General features: G+C 34.6%; 1 protein-coding gene across 7 annotated transcripts in view; it reads right to left on the bottom strand.

Annotated features, from left to right (window-relative positions):
- UBE3A (ubiquitin protein ligase E3A) overlaps positions 1 to 18,728 on the bottom strand; it is a 95,780-nt gene that overhangs the window by 62,005 nt on the left and 15,047 nt on the right. Inside the window, exons 2-5 of one of the 7 annotated variants that reach the window (XM_038532584.1) lie at positions 9,368 to 9,431; positions 8,128 to 8,249; positions 7,132 to 7,251; positions 3,910 to 3,954 (exon numbers count right to left, since the gene is read on the bottom strand). The exons of 1 other annotated variant lie outside the window; for it this stretch is intronic. In XM_038532584.1, the coding sequence (XP_038388512.1) occupies positions 3,910 to 3,954; positions 7,132 to 7,151 (65 nt within the window). In that variant the 5' untranslated portion in view covers positions 7,152 to 7,251; positions 8,128 to 8,249; positions 9,368 to 9,431. Of the gene's footprint in view, positions 1 to 62; positions 83 to 3,909; positions 3,955 to 5,421; positions 5,636 to 7,131; positions 7,252 to 8,127; positions 8,250 to 9,367; positions 9,432 to 18,728 lie in introns of those variants that run through there. 5 more of the 7 variants (XM_038532585.1, XM_038532583.1, XM_038532586.1 and 2 more) reach the window with 5 other exon arrangements.

Below are 18,728 nucleotides of genomic sequence, written 5' to 3'. Positions count from 1 at the left end.
ATGGGGGCAGAAATGAAGACTCAGAACTATATTCCAGCGATTATGTGTGGAACCTTACATACCGTTATCAAGACATCATAATTTCCTGCTAGTCCATGTTAACATGGCCAAGTTAAACAGTTTAACAGTTCACTGAACTCAACCAGAACTCCAGAGTTTCATCTGGAATCTTGTGACAAATATCCTATTATGCCTCGCATTCTTGTCATCCTTGATTCTTACTACATAGTGCCAAACTTCACCTACCCTTTTCTATTCTTTACTATTATTACTTCATCCCACTAATCTACTCTACTACAATCTCTAGAAAAAACATTTATAATACAGATTGTCCTTAATCTGCAACTGCTTTATATAATGGTCCCGGTCCCTCCACCTCTTAGCTTTCACTAAAGCCTGGCTTACCCCAAAAGGCACTGCCTATCTTTTACCTTTTCTGTGAACTGACAACTAAAACCCATTATTCTTCTAATTCCTTATATTTAAAGCAATATCCATTAAAACAAAATATAACACAAACAGAACTTGTACTTTGAAAGCCATGTTATCTATGTGAATACCTTTCCTCTCTCTTCTGGTAAATTATACCCATTATACTAACAGCTTCATTTTGCACCAGTCACCTGGATGCCAACTTCGATGCCAGTGTTCACAATCTATCCCAACACTTTAGCTCCCTCTTATCCAAAATACTTGACTTTCTTCAAAAAGGTTCACCTCCTCTGTCAGCCAACCATGACTGTAGGCATTATTAAACACACAACCCATGATCATCACCATCCACCCTTCTAAAAATTTCATTTACACTGAACTATCTCTATGACCTATCGGGCTTTTTGTAACCAACCCAACTCTTGTGCCTGGCCCCACAACCTATCCAATCATGGTATTCACCAATGACATATAAATTCAACTCCTTCAGTGTTAACAACCTATGCACATGCCATTAGCATACTGCCCCATCTGCTCTGCTAACACCCAACCTTGAAATACCATGCCACTTTTCTGGCTAGTAAAGGGTCTTTAAACTCCAACTATGATAAGTTTCCTAACTTCAACTAGCTGCTCAGTAGCATAAGACTCAATATTTGGTCTATTTCTTCATTCATTCCCCCTAGTCACTTTCAAAGTTTTCATAGTCTTCTCAATTCCCTAATCAAACCCTGTGTCCCACAAAACAATATTAAAACATTTTTCTTAAAAAGTTACATGATCAGAAAGTTACGATTTTTAAAAATCACTTAATTAGGATGGTTAACTATCAAAAACAGATAATTACAAGTACTGATGAGAATGTGGAAAAATTATAACCCTTGGATGGAGTGTAAAATGGTACAATCCCTATGAAAAACAGTACGAAGTTTCTTCAAAAAATTAAACAAAGAATTACCATATGATCCAGCAATTCTACTTGTGGGTATCTACCCAAAGAAATAAAGGTAGAGTCTCAGAGCAATTTAGACACCCATGTTCATGACAGATTAACTATAGCAAAAACGGGACGCCTGGATGGCTCAGCAGTTGGGCGTCTGTCTGTCTGCCTTTGATTCGGGGCGTGATCCCAATCCAGGGATTGGATCCCACATCGGGCTCCCTATGGGCAGCCTGCTTCTCCCTCTGTCTTTGTCTCTGCCTCTATCTGTGTCTCTCAGGAATAAATAAATAAAATCTTAAAAAAAAAAAAATCACAAAAACATGAAAGTAATCCAACTGTCCATCGATGGGTGAAAGGATGAATAAAATGCCATACACACACACACACACGAATATTATTTGGCCTTAAAAAGGAAGAAAATTCTGACACATGTCACGGTGTGGATGAACCTCGAGGACATTACACTAAATGAAATAAAGCCATCACAAAAAGACAAATATACATGATTCCCCTTGTATGAGGCAGAATTTAATAGTCTAATCAGTGTGAAAATCAGACACAAAAAATAGAATGATGGTTGCTGGCAGATGGGGAGAAGGGGGAATTGGGAGTTACTGTTTAAAAGATACAGTTTCAGTATTGCAAGATGAAGAGAGCTGTAGAGATGATGGTGGCAAATGGTTGCATGCATCATTGAACTGCACAGTTAAAAATAATAAAGATGATAAATTATGTGTATTTTACCACAAAAATTTTTTTTTGCCAAATTAAAAAAAAAAGGTTACATGGACACATAAATTTGAGAAATACATCTTACAGTCCCTTCTTGGAGATTCACAATGTATAACACCACTTTAGAGTATATTTCCACCATTTTCAGTAAAGAAACCTGTTTAACTTTGCAGTTTCCAAACTCAACAATTGAACCTCCTTTTCAAGAAATGTGTCATATCATCTCAAAGGAGACAAACAGTGGTACAGCAGACCTAAACGAATTTACTGAGAAAATTCTTTGAGAATGACTTGACTTCCCCATTCACACCTACAAACATAGTTAACATCACATATCCATCTTTAGCTCCTTCAGTAGTTTTGGAAGATAGGGGCCTTCGCTCTTATTCAAAAGCGATCCCTATACCTATTTCTTCTTTCCAACCCTTACTACCTTAAAAACCTTGCTTCAGTAATTACCATTTTCCTATTAACTTAAACTTCTTAAATTCCTACAACCAATCACTGAAGTCTTAACTATTTCACTTTCCAAATATTTTTCTTACATCCAGGGAATGTTATCCTGAATTCCTATCACTGTCCTTCTTAAGGCTTTCATGGACTGAACTATTGAAGCCCTGATCACCCTACCACCACACACTTCTCTTGACCACACACTTCTCTTCAATTAGGTTTCTCTGCTGCCAATACTATTAAAATTTTATGTCTAACAAGGTTACTACACCTTCCTTAGCAAATTCTTTTTTGACCCTCAAATACCTATGAAACAGGCCTAGGCCCTTCACATAGCATGCAAGGCTTTAACCCTATCAAGTCTTATCTCCTTTCTATTTCCTGTCTTTCAATCAGTTTATGATTTAAAAATCCTCAACTACCTACTGTTCCCTAAGCTCATTGTGCCGATTTATAACTTTACCCATACTTCTGCCTAGAACAACCCTGCCAATGCTTTCTGCTACTTAACTCCCAATTATACTTCAAGATTTAATTTGGCCGTCCCTGGCCACCCTGACTTCCCTGCATTAGGCTCCTACTATATACCTAGGTAACTCAATACTCCTTTATGTTCCTGTTGCATCCTAAGTATCCTTCTACTATGATGATTGATGATTTGCTTTCCTGTCCTTCACACTGATTAGACTATTCTGTGGGCTAGGAACTTATTATGAAGCAACTTTGGTTTGTTTTTTGGCTTTTTTAAAAAGATTTTATTTATTCATTCACGAGAGACACAGAGAGGGAGAAAGGCAGAGACACAGGCAGAGGGAGAAGCAGGCTCCATGCATGAAGCCTGATGTGGGACTCAGTCCCAGGACCCCAGGATCACATCCTGAGCCGAAGGCAGGCGCTAAACTGCTGAGCTACCCAGGAATACCCCATGAAGCATCTTTGTATCCACAACACATCACCAGCTGCCTTATATATAGTAAATATTTAATAAATGATTATTAACCTGAATTCTTTCCCCTATTTTCCCACAACTGCTAGGTAACCAAAAAGACATTAGAATCCAGGAGTATACAACTACCTATCTAAAAGTAGAAATCTAAAAAAATAAAAAAAATAAAATAAATAAATAAATAAATAAAATAAATAAATAAAAGTAGAAATCTAATGATATGGTACCAAAGTTTAAAGGAATTTTTTTGGTAGGAATAATATAAGAAAGTTCCTCTCTCGCAATTGGTTTTTTTAAATTATATTACTCTTACATTTGGAAATTATTTTCAAATAATATAACACCTTTAAAGCAATCTAGGGTAACTTAAAAGACACCACAGCTGCAACCAAGATACACTTACATTCGGCTAGCTTCGATGTCGTCAGACTGAGGTTCTCCTGGCGATCTGTAAAATGTAATTGAGGAAAATTAAGCAAAATATTCCATATTCCAAAAAGGGGCAGACATATTATATTAGAAGACAAATTTGAAAACAAGATTTAACTGTTAACAATTTTAAAAGTGACTAAAGATTTTAACAGAAGGAAAAGTTATCAAATCAGATTGCCATTCAACACGTTTATTATAAAAGCTGGACTAATAAAAAAAAGTCAGTGCATTTTTTTAAGGAAACTGTAAACACTGTATTTAGATACCAATATACAAAGCAGTATAATGTATAATAAATCACAGTTATTCACAAAGTCAAATATTTATAATAAAAACATACAACTATGAAACTTTCTACAAATACTGGTTATCCAAAATATTCCAAGTATTCATTTACTGGTATTCACAGTCCCAAACTGTATTTAGATCAGGGGTCAGCAAACTATTTCCTGGGACAACAAAGTAGGGCCTGGGTCAGTCACCTATTTTTGTTGTATTATTAGAATAGAGCTATGCCCCACAAAGCCTAAAGTATTTATTATCTGGACCATTAAGAAAAGTTTGCCAACTTATGCTCTAAGTAATTCAAATTTAAATCTAATAGCCTTAATGAATTTTGAGATACTTTAAGTGAGATTTATCATTCTAATCATTATTATCTTGGTTCAACAATGAAATTAACTTTCCCTGAAAATATACTGGGGCAAGATGCACTACATATCAAAAGTATACCAAGCTGGGGTATTAAAATTTTACTATGGATAATTATGAACTGATTTGTTATTAATAGTTGTCAGTTGTTTTCTATTATTTTTTAAATATACTATCTTGCATAGAAATATTCAAAACTCTTAGGCACTAAAAAGTCTGTTATTTTCATTTTGGGGTATGAATCAATTTTGCCTATTTCTACTATGGTGTTAAAAAAAGAAACTCCTATTACCCTATTCAGTTTTATAAACAGCATCAGTATATTAAATCAATAGAATAATGATTGCTAACACTCAAATTCTCAATTTTTTTAAGAGATCAAAAGCTAAATGACATTTACAATAACCTGAGTTTTAAATCTATCACTGACTTGAGACTAATCTTGAACAATTTTAACAGAAGAATCTTAAAATCAGAGCCACATCAAAAAAAAAAAAAAAAAGAAAAGTAACAAAAACAGTTTTCCACATTTCTTAGCTGTTAAAAATCTGATTTATTAGACTATGAAAATTACCCCTCACTGCAGTTCATTCATTCAGAGTCCAAGGCCAAGAATGCAAAAAAAAAAAAAAAAAAAAAAGGAAGAAAAAAAAAAAAAAAGACTCCAGCAGCTCAAATATTTTAGAACCTCTTTGCAGTATATTTATTTTCAATTTTGCATAGTTATATTAGAACTAAAAACTGGGGCATGCTGGAGGTGGCAGGTGACTTGGCACTGACACAAATGCAAAAATTTCACTCCACCCTCTCCCCCAGGGAGCAAGCAAATCACCTTTGTGACACACCTGGTCTCCACCAGCCTTGTGGGTAAGTACCCCAAGATTGCTTCCAAACTTGTTTGTATGTCTCAGACAGAAGAGCTAAAAACTGATGATAACCCCATGTACCAGCTGACTCATTTTTGAAAGTGCGACCCTCCAGCATCAGATGTCATACTGTAAAGGAGGCAGAGCAGGCTTGCAAAACAAAAAATAAACCTGCTGGCACTAAGGGAAGAAAGGCAGATTAGAAGCTTTCAAACACGCAGGCGGCAAAACTTTCAAAATTAATAGGGAAAGAGAAAGAGAGAGGGAAAAAAATGAGGACACAATGACAGGAAAATTAAAATACTACTGCAAAAAGGTAAGACATAAGCAAGAAGGAAAACAAATTGGAGTCTTAAAAGCACAATATATACTACAAAGTTTTGAGAAATGGGATTGAAATTAAATACATCATCAAATGGTAGTTTTCCAATTTCTGTTCCCTAAACAAAAGAGTATGTAAACATTAGCATCAAACTGTCACCAAATTATTGTAAATATATAAGTGGATTATCATTTAATATTAACATATATTCAAGTGAGCTTCGAAAAACCATTTATATGTCAAACCAAGTAATTTAAACCAATTCAGTCTAACAGAAGGATAGAATATGAAAGGATTGAAAGAGATATTACCCTAAAAGAGGTCTATCCCTGGGTCTCTTAAACATGGTTATTAGCGCAAGTTTTCTACTCAAAATGGAAATTATTTTTAATTAAGAGAAAAGTGAATATACAAATAACTAAGAGAAACACTTTTCTTACAGTAATATGTTAAAATACACAGCTGAATAAATTTCTAGTCATTCTGCTTATATTTCTGTAATATTATGAATAGCTTACCTAAACATATCTTAGTTAACATTCAGATTCCCGAAACTATTAAATTAACATCTAGCAATAGTTTCCAAGCTTTACTTTGGCCCCACTACAGTTTCTTTATTCGTTACTGTCCAGTTTTTGGAAGTAAGGGTCTAGTACATGTTCATAGTTTTACCAAATTCAGGATATAATCAAAGGGGAAAAAAAACTCAAAAGTACAGATTTAGGTTAACCTAAAGTTTGTCACAGTAACAAACCAGAAAAGGAACTTTAAAACAAACAATAAGTAACATTAAAAAATAAAAAATAAATCTCAGAAGAGTCTCTATTTTAGGTCTTGATTTGGATTACAGAAAAGTAATCACAAAATACTTCCTACTCTAAATACTGCAGTATGAGCCAGAACATTCAAATGGAGGCTCACTTCCAATAATAACAGGTGTAGCTTATCCAGCATGCAAGCCACTCCTTTTACCCTCCAACTGTAACTCTCTACGAGAGAAAATTACATCAGCTTTATTAAACCTGTAAAAATTTCTAAAGCAGCATTTGAGTTAAAACTCTCACCACATTAAATGCACATTGAGCATTTTTTCATAGCTTTTATAATGTTCAGAATGATATTTTTTACTTAAAAGCTTGACATTCTTGAGAAATACTTTCCTGTTTACTTATACAGATAGATCTGGGGGGGGGAGCATAAAATATTTCAGGAAGGATATTAAATGGAGAAGCACATTAACACTTAGGTATACTACTTATTCCTGCCAACTATACATTTTCTTCATTTTGTACAGTATGTATTTTACTTTACAATAACAGCCTTTTAAAGGCTGTAAAATAACATTCAAAATTACCTTTTACAAGCTGTGGCCATTCGGTGACATCAGGGTGATCACAGCTTTGAGTCACTGATTAAAAACAGGTTGTCACACCAGTTTAGCTGCTAACTTGATCTGAGCGTAGGTTTAATAACTCTAATAAATTAAACAAACCTTTAGTTAGAACACTTTAATATATAAACCCAATCCATTGTTCAAAACATAATCTTCAAAGCTTTAAATTAGGTGTCAATGCAACATTCTTCAGAAGAGTAATTATTATAGAAATGCTTTTAAAGACTATTTTCCAGCATTATTTTTTTTTCCCCTTTACTGATCTCTTGAGAAAATGTGGTGATAATCTCTTATACTTTTATGGAGTGCTACAGTTTACAAAAGCACTTTGGTGAAGAGTTATCTTGCTTGAGTCTCATGACAACTTTGGCTCTACCTGATCACGAAAGATACTAGAGTAAGAATTTAAGAAAAACAAAAAAACAAATTAAGCAGGCTGAGAGTGATTAATTGACTCACTCAAGATTTTAGAATTAGTGTTGAACCTTGGATTAAAACTCAGATCTACTGACTTCCTATCCAGGGTTGGAATTTTTTGGTTTTAGTTTTACTATACAGTTTCATTAAGTATATATATGTAACTGAGCAAATATTTAGAATATGGACTGAGATCCCACTCTTTGGCAATTGTTTAAATGAGACTAACAGTCATATGGTTTTCCAGGTAGCTAAATGCTTAACAGATAATTATATATATATATATACACACACACACACATTCAAGTCTAGTCCCACTTATTCTATATTTAGTACGGTAATCAAACATTAGCCCAAACCTCTTGGGGTACTTCATGAAAATGTGTTCTATTCTTTCTCAACCATAAACCCACTAATACTCAATTCCATGAAAGAGATTGGCAAAATATAAAAATACGTCCTCCTCCCTCAATCTAGTATCTTTTGATCCCTTTACTTGGCCTTATCTGAACTTTCTTGATTGTCACGGTTCAAACTTACCAAGCATCCTAATCCTATATAGTTCTGGCAAAGATCTGAAATAACCCAGGATCGAGAACTCTTTGTGCAAGTAGTTCTTCCCCTTGATTATTTCCCTATCAAACTGTATAGCCAGGCCAAATCTGAAAAGTGAATTGAGGAAAAATGAGAAAAAAATACCCTTGATAATGAACACTTTCAAAGTGACAAGAGACAATCATAGAAGGTGGTTACTGGCATGGACCCAAAACCCAATATAAAATAGTAAAGTATCTGAAAATACCTAGAGAAGAGTCAAAATGTTCAGTGCTGCAGCAGCCTAAAAACTTGGCTTCAAATTCAGATAAGGGTGAAGATTGGCCTTAGTCTCTTTAGTCTATATAAATAACTAAATAACTTTAGGAGACTACAATAAGTATTACCCCTGAAAGAAATAATTTCCCTATCAGAGCTACCAGTCTCCTAATAAGAGCCTAAGACATTCCTGAGGTCAAATAAGGAAGAGGCATTGGCATCCCTGAAATGAACAATGTCCTCTCTTGGGTTCTCTCTCATAAGACTAAATGTGTATGTAGATTTAGAAGATTCAAAGAAGTCTAACTTTCTAACATGTCACCATAAAAATAATAAAGTTAAAATCTCTTGACTAATCAATTGAGGTAAATTCATTAAAGAGCGACATGTATTTTAAAAATTATTGAGTCAAGTTCTAGGCTCCTCTTTTATGAGGTCCAGTATTCCAACAGAGCACAAACAAGTTCAAGCTCCAGAGCCAACCTGGATTCAAGTTCCTGTTTGGTTATTTCCTAGATGGCAATTCTTGGCCAAGTTCCTTAACCATTCTGAGCCTCACTGCATTCATAAGGAAAACTAAGATGAGAGTAGTGTCTTTTTCAGAGGGCTGTCCTGAAGATGAACAAACCAACACATAATTTGCTCAGAACAGTACCTGGCACATAGTAAGAGCTCAACAAATTGAAGCTACTATTAACTCATATCATCTAACAGCCAAACCTGCCCCCTTCAATCTTCTCATACATAAGATTTAACTTCTCATAACACACTAACCTCTTCTGATTTCTTTCAGGATCCCACTTATGTCCCTCATAGTCTACCTGGTAGCACAGTGACTTAACACCTAGCACAATGCTTTAAAAATGGTAGGTACCCAAATTTGCTGAAAATGTTTGTCACTATTCTAACCATGACATTAAGATATACATGCAGTTTTGAATTCCAAAATATAAAAACAGCAACATACCATATTTCGCCAAACTTCTGAGGAGCTGGTGAATTCTAAAATCAGGTTCTTACAGATTTTTAACCTAAAATATAAAACACCTCACTCAATTCTTTTCACAAAAACTGGATAAACTAAAAAAAAAAAAAAAAAAAAAAAAAAAAAAAAAAAAAAAAAAAAAATTCCCCAAAAAATCCATTGAAAGGAAATTCATTTTTTGTAATATTTATGAATATCCAAAACCATACAAGTGTCCCTAATGCTGTTGCCAGGACACATGCAAGGGTGGTTAGACAGGTTCTGTTGCCTTGGTGCTTTCAGCTGGCAGAGCCATATTTTCCATATTCATCCACAGAGCTGACAGCATACCATTTCTTTATTCTTTCCTCCCTCCAAAAGGGCTGAGAATATATGACAACTGTTTGACTATATGCCTCTAATTCCTTCAGACACCTATAACCATTTAGCTTTTACTTAAATTCTCTATGCTGAGCATCTGCTATGTTAGGTACATTATACAGGCATCTGCCCACTGCCTCCTAGATTAGCAACCTTGGACAAGTCCTTTTGTCTTTTGAGTCAGTCTCAGGCCTCAGGTTGTTGTGAATTTTAGAGAAAATGTTTTCAAAGTATGTAGGACAATGCTTACTGATACTTAAAAGGAGCTCAATACACAGCAATGATTATTTCTTTAAATCAAATATTTAACATGTCTATCAAAACTTGATCATTAAAAAAACAAATTCTGAGCTTGAAGCATGTGTCCAAACAATCACTATAAATTCTTAACTCATTTGTTAATGATCAGAGCATTTCTCAGTGGAATAAGAACTACAATCTTTTAATCCATCTCCTTTAATCACATATGAAGAAACCAACTCCCAAAGACTAAGAAAATCACTCAGTGGCCTATAGGTTGATGGTAGAAAATGAATGCACAGCATATATAAACACATCTTTCTTCAATTACCCAAGTTTTAAGACCTTGGAGGACCAAGTCTCAATCTATTCAGGAATAGAATCAGCTGGGAAAATCTGTAAAAAGTGGATACTTGATCTTTACTTTCAGAGACTGATTGAGTACACAAAGTAGAGGTGCATGAATTGTATTTTTAACATATATTTCAGGCAATACACAGATCTCAATTTGAAAAACCTTGCCTTAGAAGATTAAGAACACAAAATTACAGGGAAATATACCAAATCTAGAATGATACAGGATAAGTAAGACAAACTGTAAGAACCAGAAATGTTAGTCTTTTTGCAAACCATTAGCACCCTAACGACTTTATTTTTGTATCTGTGTCCCTCTTCAACAGATGGCTCAGTCTAATAATTAATAATCTAAGAAATCCAATCTAATTAAGAAATGCCTTTACTGGTATACATTCATCTGCCCCTCTAATATTTTCATTATTCTTACAATGGTCCATCTGCCTACTCTCACACTATATACGCACAACACACATATACATATGTCTCTATATTATTATTACTACATCTGGTATGCACTTCAACTCCTCTCCAACAGCCTATTTCCTTCACCTCCTTCTAAGCCTAGGTCAAAACTTAATTTCAAGGACTACCTTTTCTATTACTTTTTTGTTGTGTTCCCTCAGCACTTCTCTTCTCCTTTGCACCATGGTTATGTCTTAAATTTATAGGTAAAGCTACTTGTAGCTTTGTAGATTTATAAATGTCACAACTCAACGAAGACTGTTCTCATCCATTCTGTAAACTAAAATGTTTAAATACTGCTTTCATATATAATCCCCACATAATCCCCTCAACTTCATTAACCCCTGTTGAGTTGTGAATCAACACAACCCCTCCGAAAGACCTGAAAACCATTAGCTCAGCTGCTAACATACAAAACCTTTCACCTAACATTTTTCTTATAGAAGTCATCATCATTCCTGTGTATTCTAAATCCAGTGGCCCCAATCCTACTTTATTTCTGTAGCATTTCACACCACTAATCACTCCTCATCTCCCTCTCACTTCCATAATGCTGTACCCACCCCCCCATATTCTTCTACCTGTGACAGCAACTAGGTCTTCTGCTAGTTCATCTTCTTACCTTTCATTCTTGGTCACCCAAGTTTCTTGCACTAGCCCCTTTTCTTAACCTAAATTAATTATCTGTGCAATGTCATCTATTTCTAGAACTCCCCTATACTTAGTACCCTTAACTCTACATCTTTATGCCTTTATCTCTTGAGTTCTAAGACTGCTAGTCTCAGTTACCAATCGTACACAGATATTCGGATATATTATTAGCATTAAAATCAAACTCAGTTATTTCCCAAAAAACTCATTCCACCCTAAATGCGCCTGATCTTGCTGTTTTTCTAGTTACAAACTAAAACTGTTGCCAATCTTTACTTTTTCCCTCTCATTTTTATTTAGCCTTTATTTTTATTTAGCCTAACCATCAGTTGATAATTTAACCTTCAAATTCTTAATCATTCATTCAAAAAAATGTCCACTAGTGGAAACTAATACAATGTTATACATCAATCATATCTCAATTTTAAAAAATGTTAAGAGATTTTGAGTGCCTATAAAGTGGATAAAAACAGTGAAAGAAACTAGACATAATCTCTTATCCTCATGTAATGGGCAAACTGGGCACTATTAATAAAAACCACAATAAATTATGCAACTGCAATGGATAATGCTGTTCTGAGGGAGAAACATAGGATATGATAAGCGTATACAGAGTTCTCACTTAATTTGGGAGGACAGGAAAGGTATTCTTCATGAGGTGACATATAAACTAAGCTGTAAGACATTTATCACACATATTAAGAAAAACCCAGTGAGATGATAATGGCTCTGCCAGTCCAGTCACCCAAATTTGAAAACTGAGTCATACTCTAAAGAGAAGGCCCCTTTCCCAGTATAGTAAATTGCTCACCCAATGCTACCAATTCTACCTCAGAAATCCCCTATATTTCAACACTTTCAAAATAAAGCCAAATCTCCCAAACATTTCAGACCAAACTATAAACAATTTGGCCCAAACTTGTCAGTCCAGACTAGACCATTCATTGTTACATTTCTAATGCTTGAAGATGCTCACAGAATAAACATCTTACAAAAGAGGAGTTTTCTCTTTGGTGATTTGCTTTAGGTCATTTAACTAGTAAATATAAGGTTATGATTCAAACCCAAGTTGTCTTGGCCATACTCCTTCCCTTGTACCACCCTTCTAATTTAAAATCAAACCCTATAAATTTTATCTTTGAAATCACTCTTCCTTTTTTTTCTCCATGCACACCAAAACAGTACAGACCCTCATTACTTCATCTGGTTTCCTATTTGCCTTTATCCTTTACTCCCTCTACTGGAATTATCTTCCAGACTTAGGCCATATCACTGTAAGGCTCAAAATATTCTATGCTTCCCCAATACCTAGAAGATAAATTTCAAACTCCACATATCATATGAAATCCTTGCCACTGACCCCGACCCATTCATATAAGTCTTACTGCCCACTACATAATATTATTACCAGGTTACTTGATGATCTAGTACTATCATTGGATTACTGGTTATTACATACTGGCCATTGGTAGTTCTGACTTCAATGCTTTTGTTTTTCAGGTCACTTCACTCCGTATTTCCCTATCCTTTGCTAACTAAATAAACTCCAGCCCCCAACAATCTATCATACCTTATTAAAAACTCTATTCACTCTAAAGGTTGTATCTCACAGGGTTCCCTAAACTCTTCTGTAAATAACCATTGTCTTTTGGGTCTTACTATACACACAATAATTTCTATCCTATAAGTATAATTTTCTACCTTATAGCTATCTGTGTAAATACATCAGTCCTTCCAGCTGTACACTGGTTCATGATAGGGCTCATCTTTATCTAAATTTTTATTCTTATAGTAATGGAGAGTATGTTCTCCTGACAACGTATCTCCCCTCAACTTAAAAAAAAAAAAAAAAATTAAGATCCATGGCCTGCTGAAGAATTTTGGGCTAGTTCCAAATGGAATTCATGTAGAAACAAACAAGGGTATTATTTTTTTCCCAATTAACACAAGTTTAATCCAATGCCAATTTAATAAAATTCTGAAGACCTAGCATACCAGGAAAATCAAGAAAATCATTCTACCAGAGATTAAACCACAGAATATTAAATAGTGTAATTACAATCAGTACAACTCTCAAAAGACTGACAATATTTACTAAAATTAAGTGCATGCATACTCGGGGACTTAAAAATTCCATTCCTAAGTATGCATCAAACAGAAATGAGTACATATTTAGTGGAATGTTTAGAATAGCAATATTTTAAGTAGTCTCAGACCAAGAGTAACCAAATTATATGCCCACCAACAGTAAATGAATGAATTCTGGTATATTCTGGTATATTCCTAAAGTGGAATACTATACAGCAACTACCATAAACTACCAATGACTACAACCAACAATGTGGATGAATGTCACAAATATGTTAAGTGAGAGAAGCTAGACACAACTAAATGTGGATTCTAATGATATACTGCATAAAAACAGGCAAATCTAATTTATGCTATTAGAATTAATAATAGGATAGCAGTTACTCCCAGAGGAAGAGAGGGAATAAACAGTGTAAGAGGCTTCAGAGTTGCTGCTGCTGTTATTTCTTGATCTGGATGCTGGCTAAACATGTGTTTAGTGTGTGAAAGTTCACAAGCTATATGTACATTTTATGTGCACTCTTCTCTATGTATATTATATTTCAATTAAATATTTATTTTAAAAACCCAGTAAAGTACAAGCATTAGATAAATAGGTAAGTGGAACAGAAGGTAGGCCTAGAGAAATATCCAAAAGTATGTTAATAATTGCTTCTTGTCAAAACAAAACACGAAAACAACAACTGGATAACCTATATGAAACTCCTGTTTTCAGACCCTGCGCTGGATAACAGGCAGTGCAGAACTGTGATCCAAGAGAGAACCAACAGAAATAAAATGAGCCCCCTCATCCCGTGCTCAGATTTCTGCCTAGAGGCTCTTTTCAATATGTAGCCAATGTAGGGAAAACCTAATCAGAGGACAACAGTATCACTAAAGTGAAAACCAAGAACTCAAGCATTCCAGAGGCTGAAGGATAGAATTTGCAAAACCAAGTGAGAAGAGAGCAGCTACACAGAAAAAACGTTCCAGAAATCTGCCACTTGGCAGTCCTTTGATTCTGCACCTGAACTGTAAGGCAAAAGATTCCCTGAAGCTAGACAAAGAAGAGTAGTGAGTTGAAATATTCCCAGCTCATACAGGACTGGGAAATCCCTAAACTCCACCCCCCCACCAACCAGAGTGAACAGAACATACTAACACTGGGGACATTTTGTAAAGAACTAAAAAGGGCCATGCCTTTATAGTAGCTACTAGCCTTAAATATAGCCTTCTGTATACACACCCTAATACAGCCTTGATCAAAGTGGCCAGCAAGTTACTTAGCTGGCTGCCAAAACAAAATTTAATACTCTAAAAAGGCAACAAAACCAGTCACTCAACAACAGACTATTACAATGTGCAGCATCCTTGGGATGCATGGGTGGCTCAGCAGTTGGGCGTCTGTCTTCAGTTCAGGGCATGATCCTGGAGTCCCGGGATCAAGTCCCACATCAGGCTCCCTGCATGTAGCCTGCTTCTCCCTCTGCCTCTCTGTCTCTCATGAAAAAATACATAAAATCTTCAAAAAAAAAGGGGGAAAAAACTACAATGCGCAGCATCCAATAAGTAACTATGAAAACAGAAATATGACCTAGAACCAAAAGAAAAACCGATAATCAATGGACCCTGAAATGAAAGAACTGATGGAACCAGTAGATAAAGGTTTTCAAATACTATTATAAATATGCTCAAAAATTGAAGGCTGAATGAGTAAGAAACAGAAAACATAAAAACCAAATAGAAGTTTTAGAAATACAAACTAAGATATCTGAAAGTATTTGACACTGTAGGAAGAAAAAAACAATGAAACCGAAAACAAAGCAAATTGAAGCAGGGAGACACAAAGACTAAAAATGTTAATGACCTGAGACAAGATCAATTGGTCTAACACACATGTAACTGGAGTCCCAAGAAAAAGAGACTGTGTAAGAGGAGGGGAGGTAATTTAAAAAAGAAACAATGACTGACACTTCAAATTTGATAAAACTATAAATGTACAGATCAAAAAAACACATGCAAAAAGAAAAACTGAGCAAATCCTAAGCAGGATAATCACAAATGAAATCAGTGATAAAGAGAAAATCTTAAAAGGGGGAGGGAGGGGAAGAAAAGACTTCAAATACAGGGAAAGAAGGTAAGCATAACCACAGACTTCTCATCAGAAACAAAGGCTAACATGGAGCACCTAGGTTGCTAAGTTGGTTAAGTGTCTGACTTGGTTTCTGGCTCAGGTCGTGATCTTGGGGACACAGGATCAAGCCCTGCACTGGGCTCCAGGCTCACTGCGAAGTCAGCTTGAGATTCTTTCCCCCTCTCTCTTCCTCCTCCACTGCCCTCCCCCAGCTTATGCACACATCTCTAAAATAAATAAATAAATAAAATCTTTAAAAATGTATATAAATATTTCTTTTAAAAAAAAGAAACAAAGACTGAAAAAAAAAAAGTCAATCTAGAATTATGTATCAAGTGAAACTGCCCTCCAAAATAATGAAGAGAAACTACTATACAACTACTAGAATGGCTATATCAAAACAACTAAATGTTAACAACACTAGGCAACTGGAAATCTCATTTATTGTTAGTAGGAGTATAAAACAAAACAAATGAATTTGGGGAAAAGATCTGGCATTATAACTACCCTATAACCCAAAAATTACATTCCTAGGCATTTATCCAAGAGAAAAGATATTATATTCACACCAACTTTAAAGAATTATTCATTTTAGCTTTATTCATAACAGCTAAGAACTGAAAACAGTATAAGAATGAAGGTACAAACAACTTACACATGCAGTAACACGGGTGAATCTCAAAAATACTATGCTGAATAAAAGAAACCTCATACAAATTAATATACCATTCATATGAAATTCTAATGTAAGCTAAACTAATCTAAGATAAAGTTATCAGAACAATGGTTGATTTGGAGGAAAAAATTGACTAGAAATGGGTATAGGTTGGATTGCAAAGGTGTACACATTTGTCAAAACTCTCATGGAATGGTATGTATATTTGGCAGATTTTATTTTCCAAATATGGTCACCACACAATATAATCCATAACACATACTATTCTTACAAACTTAACACTGGCATTCTCCCATCAGGTGGTGGGGTCTATGTCCCTTCTTCTTGAATATGAGTGGCCTCTGTGATCTTTGAATCAAGAGTATGGTGCTGTGTGACTTAATGCTAGGTTATAAAAATGCCATGTACTTCCGCCTTGCTCTTTTAAGATACTCTTAAAATTCAGTCACCATATATTGAATAAGTCAGCCACCTGGTAAGGAAGCTAAGCGACCACACATAAAGGCAACATTTAAGTGTTCTAGATCTGAACTCTAGCTGAAGTCCTAAGAGCCAGCATCAATCTCCAGATTTGTGAACCATACTTCAGATAATTCTAGCCTCCAGTTATCAAGTTACACCAGTTATCAAGCCACTGTGACATACTTGAAGCCAAGACAAAGCTGTGCCTTCCAGTATGCACAAAGCACAGACTCATAAGCAAACTAAATGCTGATGTTTAAGGGTGATTTAGTACACAGAAATAAATAACTGGAATAATATACTAAAATCAGTTAAATTCAATATACTAAAGTTATCTAATAGTAAATTACTAAGCTTTAGTTAACAACATACATGCTGAAGTTAAGGATGAGGAATAATAATAACTGCAACTTACTTTGAAAAACCTCTAAGAATTAAAACAAATAATGGACAGATACAACACAAAGAAAAATGTTAATTGTGGAATTATATTCTACAATTATTTCACACTTGAGTTGGAGTATTTTCCTAATAAAATAATAAAGAAATTAAGGCATTTTCATGCTAATAAAACCTGAAAGTTTTCTGGCTCATGTATTTGCACTTCAAAAAATTTTAAATTCTTCAAGTAGAAGAGAAATAACACAAGATAGAAAACAGCATCTACATAAAGAAATCTACACAAAGGAAAATAAAAATGGTAAAGATGACCATAAATACCAAAAAATGTTGATAAATCTGGTTTAATAACCTGTTTTTTTTCAATTTTTAAATTTCTTTACAAAACAACTGGCCATTTAAAAGAACTAATTTTAAAAAAATAAAAAATAAAAGAAATGATTACAGGGATGCCTGGGTGGCTCAGTGGTTGAACTTCTGCCTTTGGCTCAGGGTGTGATCCTAGGGTTCTGGGATCAAGTACCGCATCAGGCTCCCTTTGCAGAGCCTGCTTTTCCCTCTGCCTATGTCTCTGCCTCTCTCTCTGGGTCTTTCATGAATAAATAAATAAAATTTTTTAAAAAATAAATAATTACAAGTAAGACTGTGGAATTTATAATTTACATAGAAGTAAAATATAAGACAACAATACCAAAAGGATGACAGAGGAGGGTAAACAAATTTATACTCTATTAGAATTCTCACAATATACTCTAAGAAGTATATTTCTGAAAACAGACTGATATAAATTAAGGGATATACTGTAAATACTAGTACAACCCCTGGGGGCAGAGAAGGTATAAGCTAATAGCAAAGATCAAACAGACTTCTATAAAAATGCTCAATCCAAAAGAAAACAGGAAAGAGGAGAAAAAAGAACGTAGATGGAATAGAGATGAATAGTAACTTGGTAGTCTTAAACCCATTCATGTAGTCAAGTATAATAAATGTAAATGGACTAAACACTCAGAAAGCAAGAAATTGTAAAAATCAAAAAGATGCAACTATACACAGTCTAAAAGAAAGACACTATACAGAGAAGTTGGAAAAGATGTAATATGTAAACATGAATCATCACAAGGAAGAGTGGTTATACTGATACCAGACGAAGTAAACCTTAGGACAATAAACATTAACAGAGGACCACAGAGATATTTCATAACAATAAAGAATCAATTCAAAGGTACCTAACAGTCCTAAATATGAATGCACATGACAGCTGGAGCTTCAAAATACATGAGACCAAATGGACAGTCCTGAAAGAAAAGATAGCAAGTTCACAATTATGGTTGAAGGTTTCAATATTCTTAGTAATTAATAAAATAATTGACCAAAAAAAAAAAAATCAGTAATGACACAGAAGAAAGACATGTATCTAATAAAGCATTCGTATCCCGAAAAGAATGAGCAAAGTATTTGGGTACTCACAAAAGGTAATACACAGATGGCCAATAAACATATGACAACTTCTCAACATCATTCATCATCATGGAAAT

This window comes from Canis lupus, chromosome 3, assembly GCF_011100685.1.
Source record: "Canis lupus familiaris isolate Mischka breed German Shepherd chromosome 3, alternate assembly UU_Cfam_GSD_1.0, whole genome shotgun sequence".
Taxonomy (NCBI): domain Eukaryota; kingdom Metazoa; phylum Chordata; class Mammalia; order Carnivora; family Canidae; genus Canis; species Canis lupus.
Note: the sequence above shows the minus strand (reverse complement) of the source record. Positions and strands in the feature narration are given on the sequence as shown.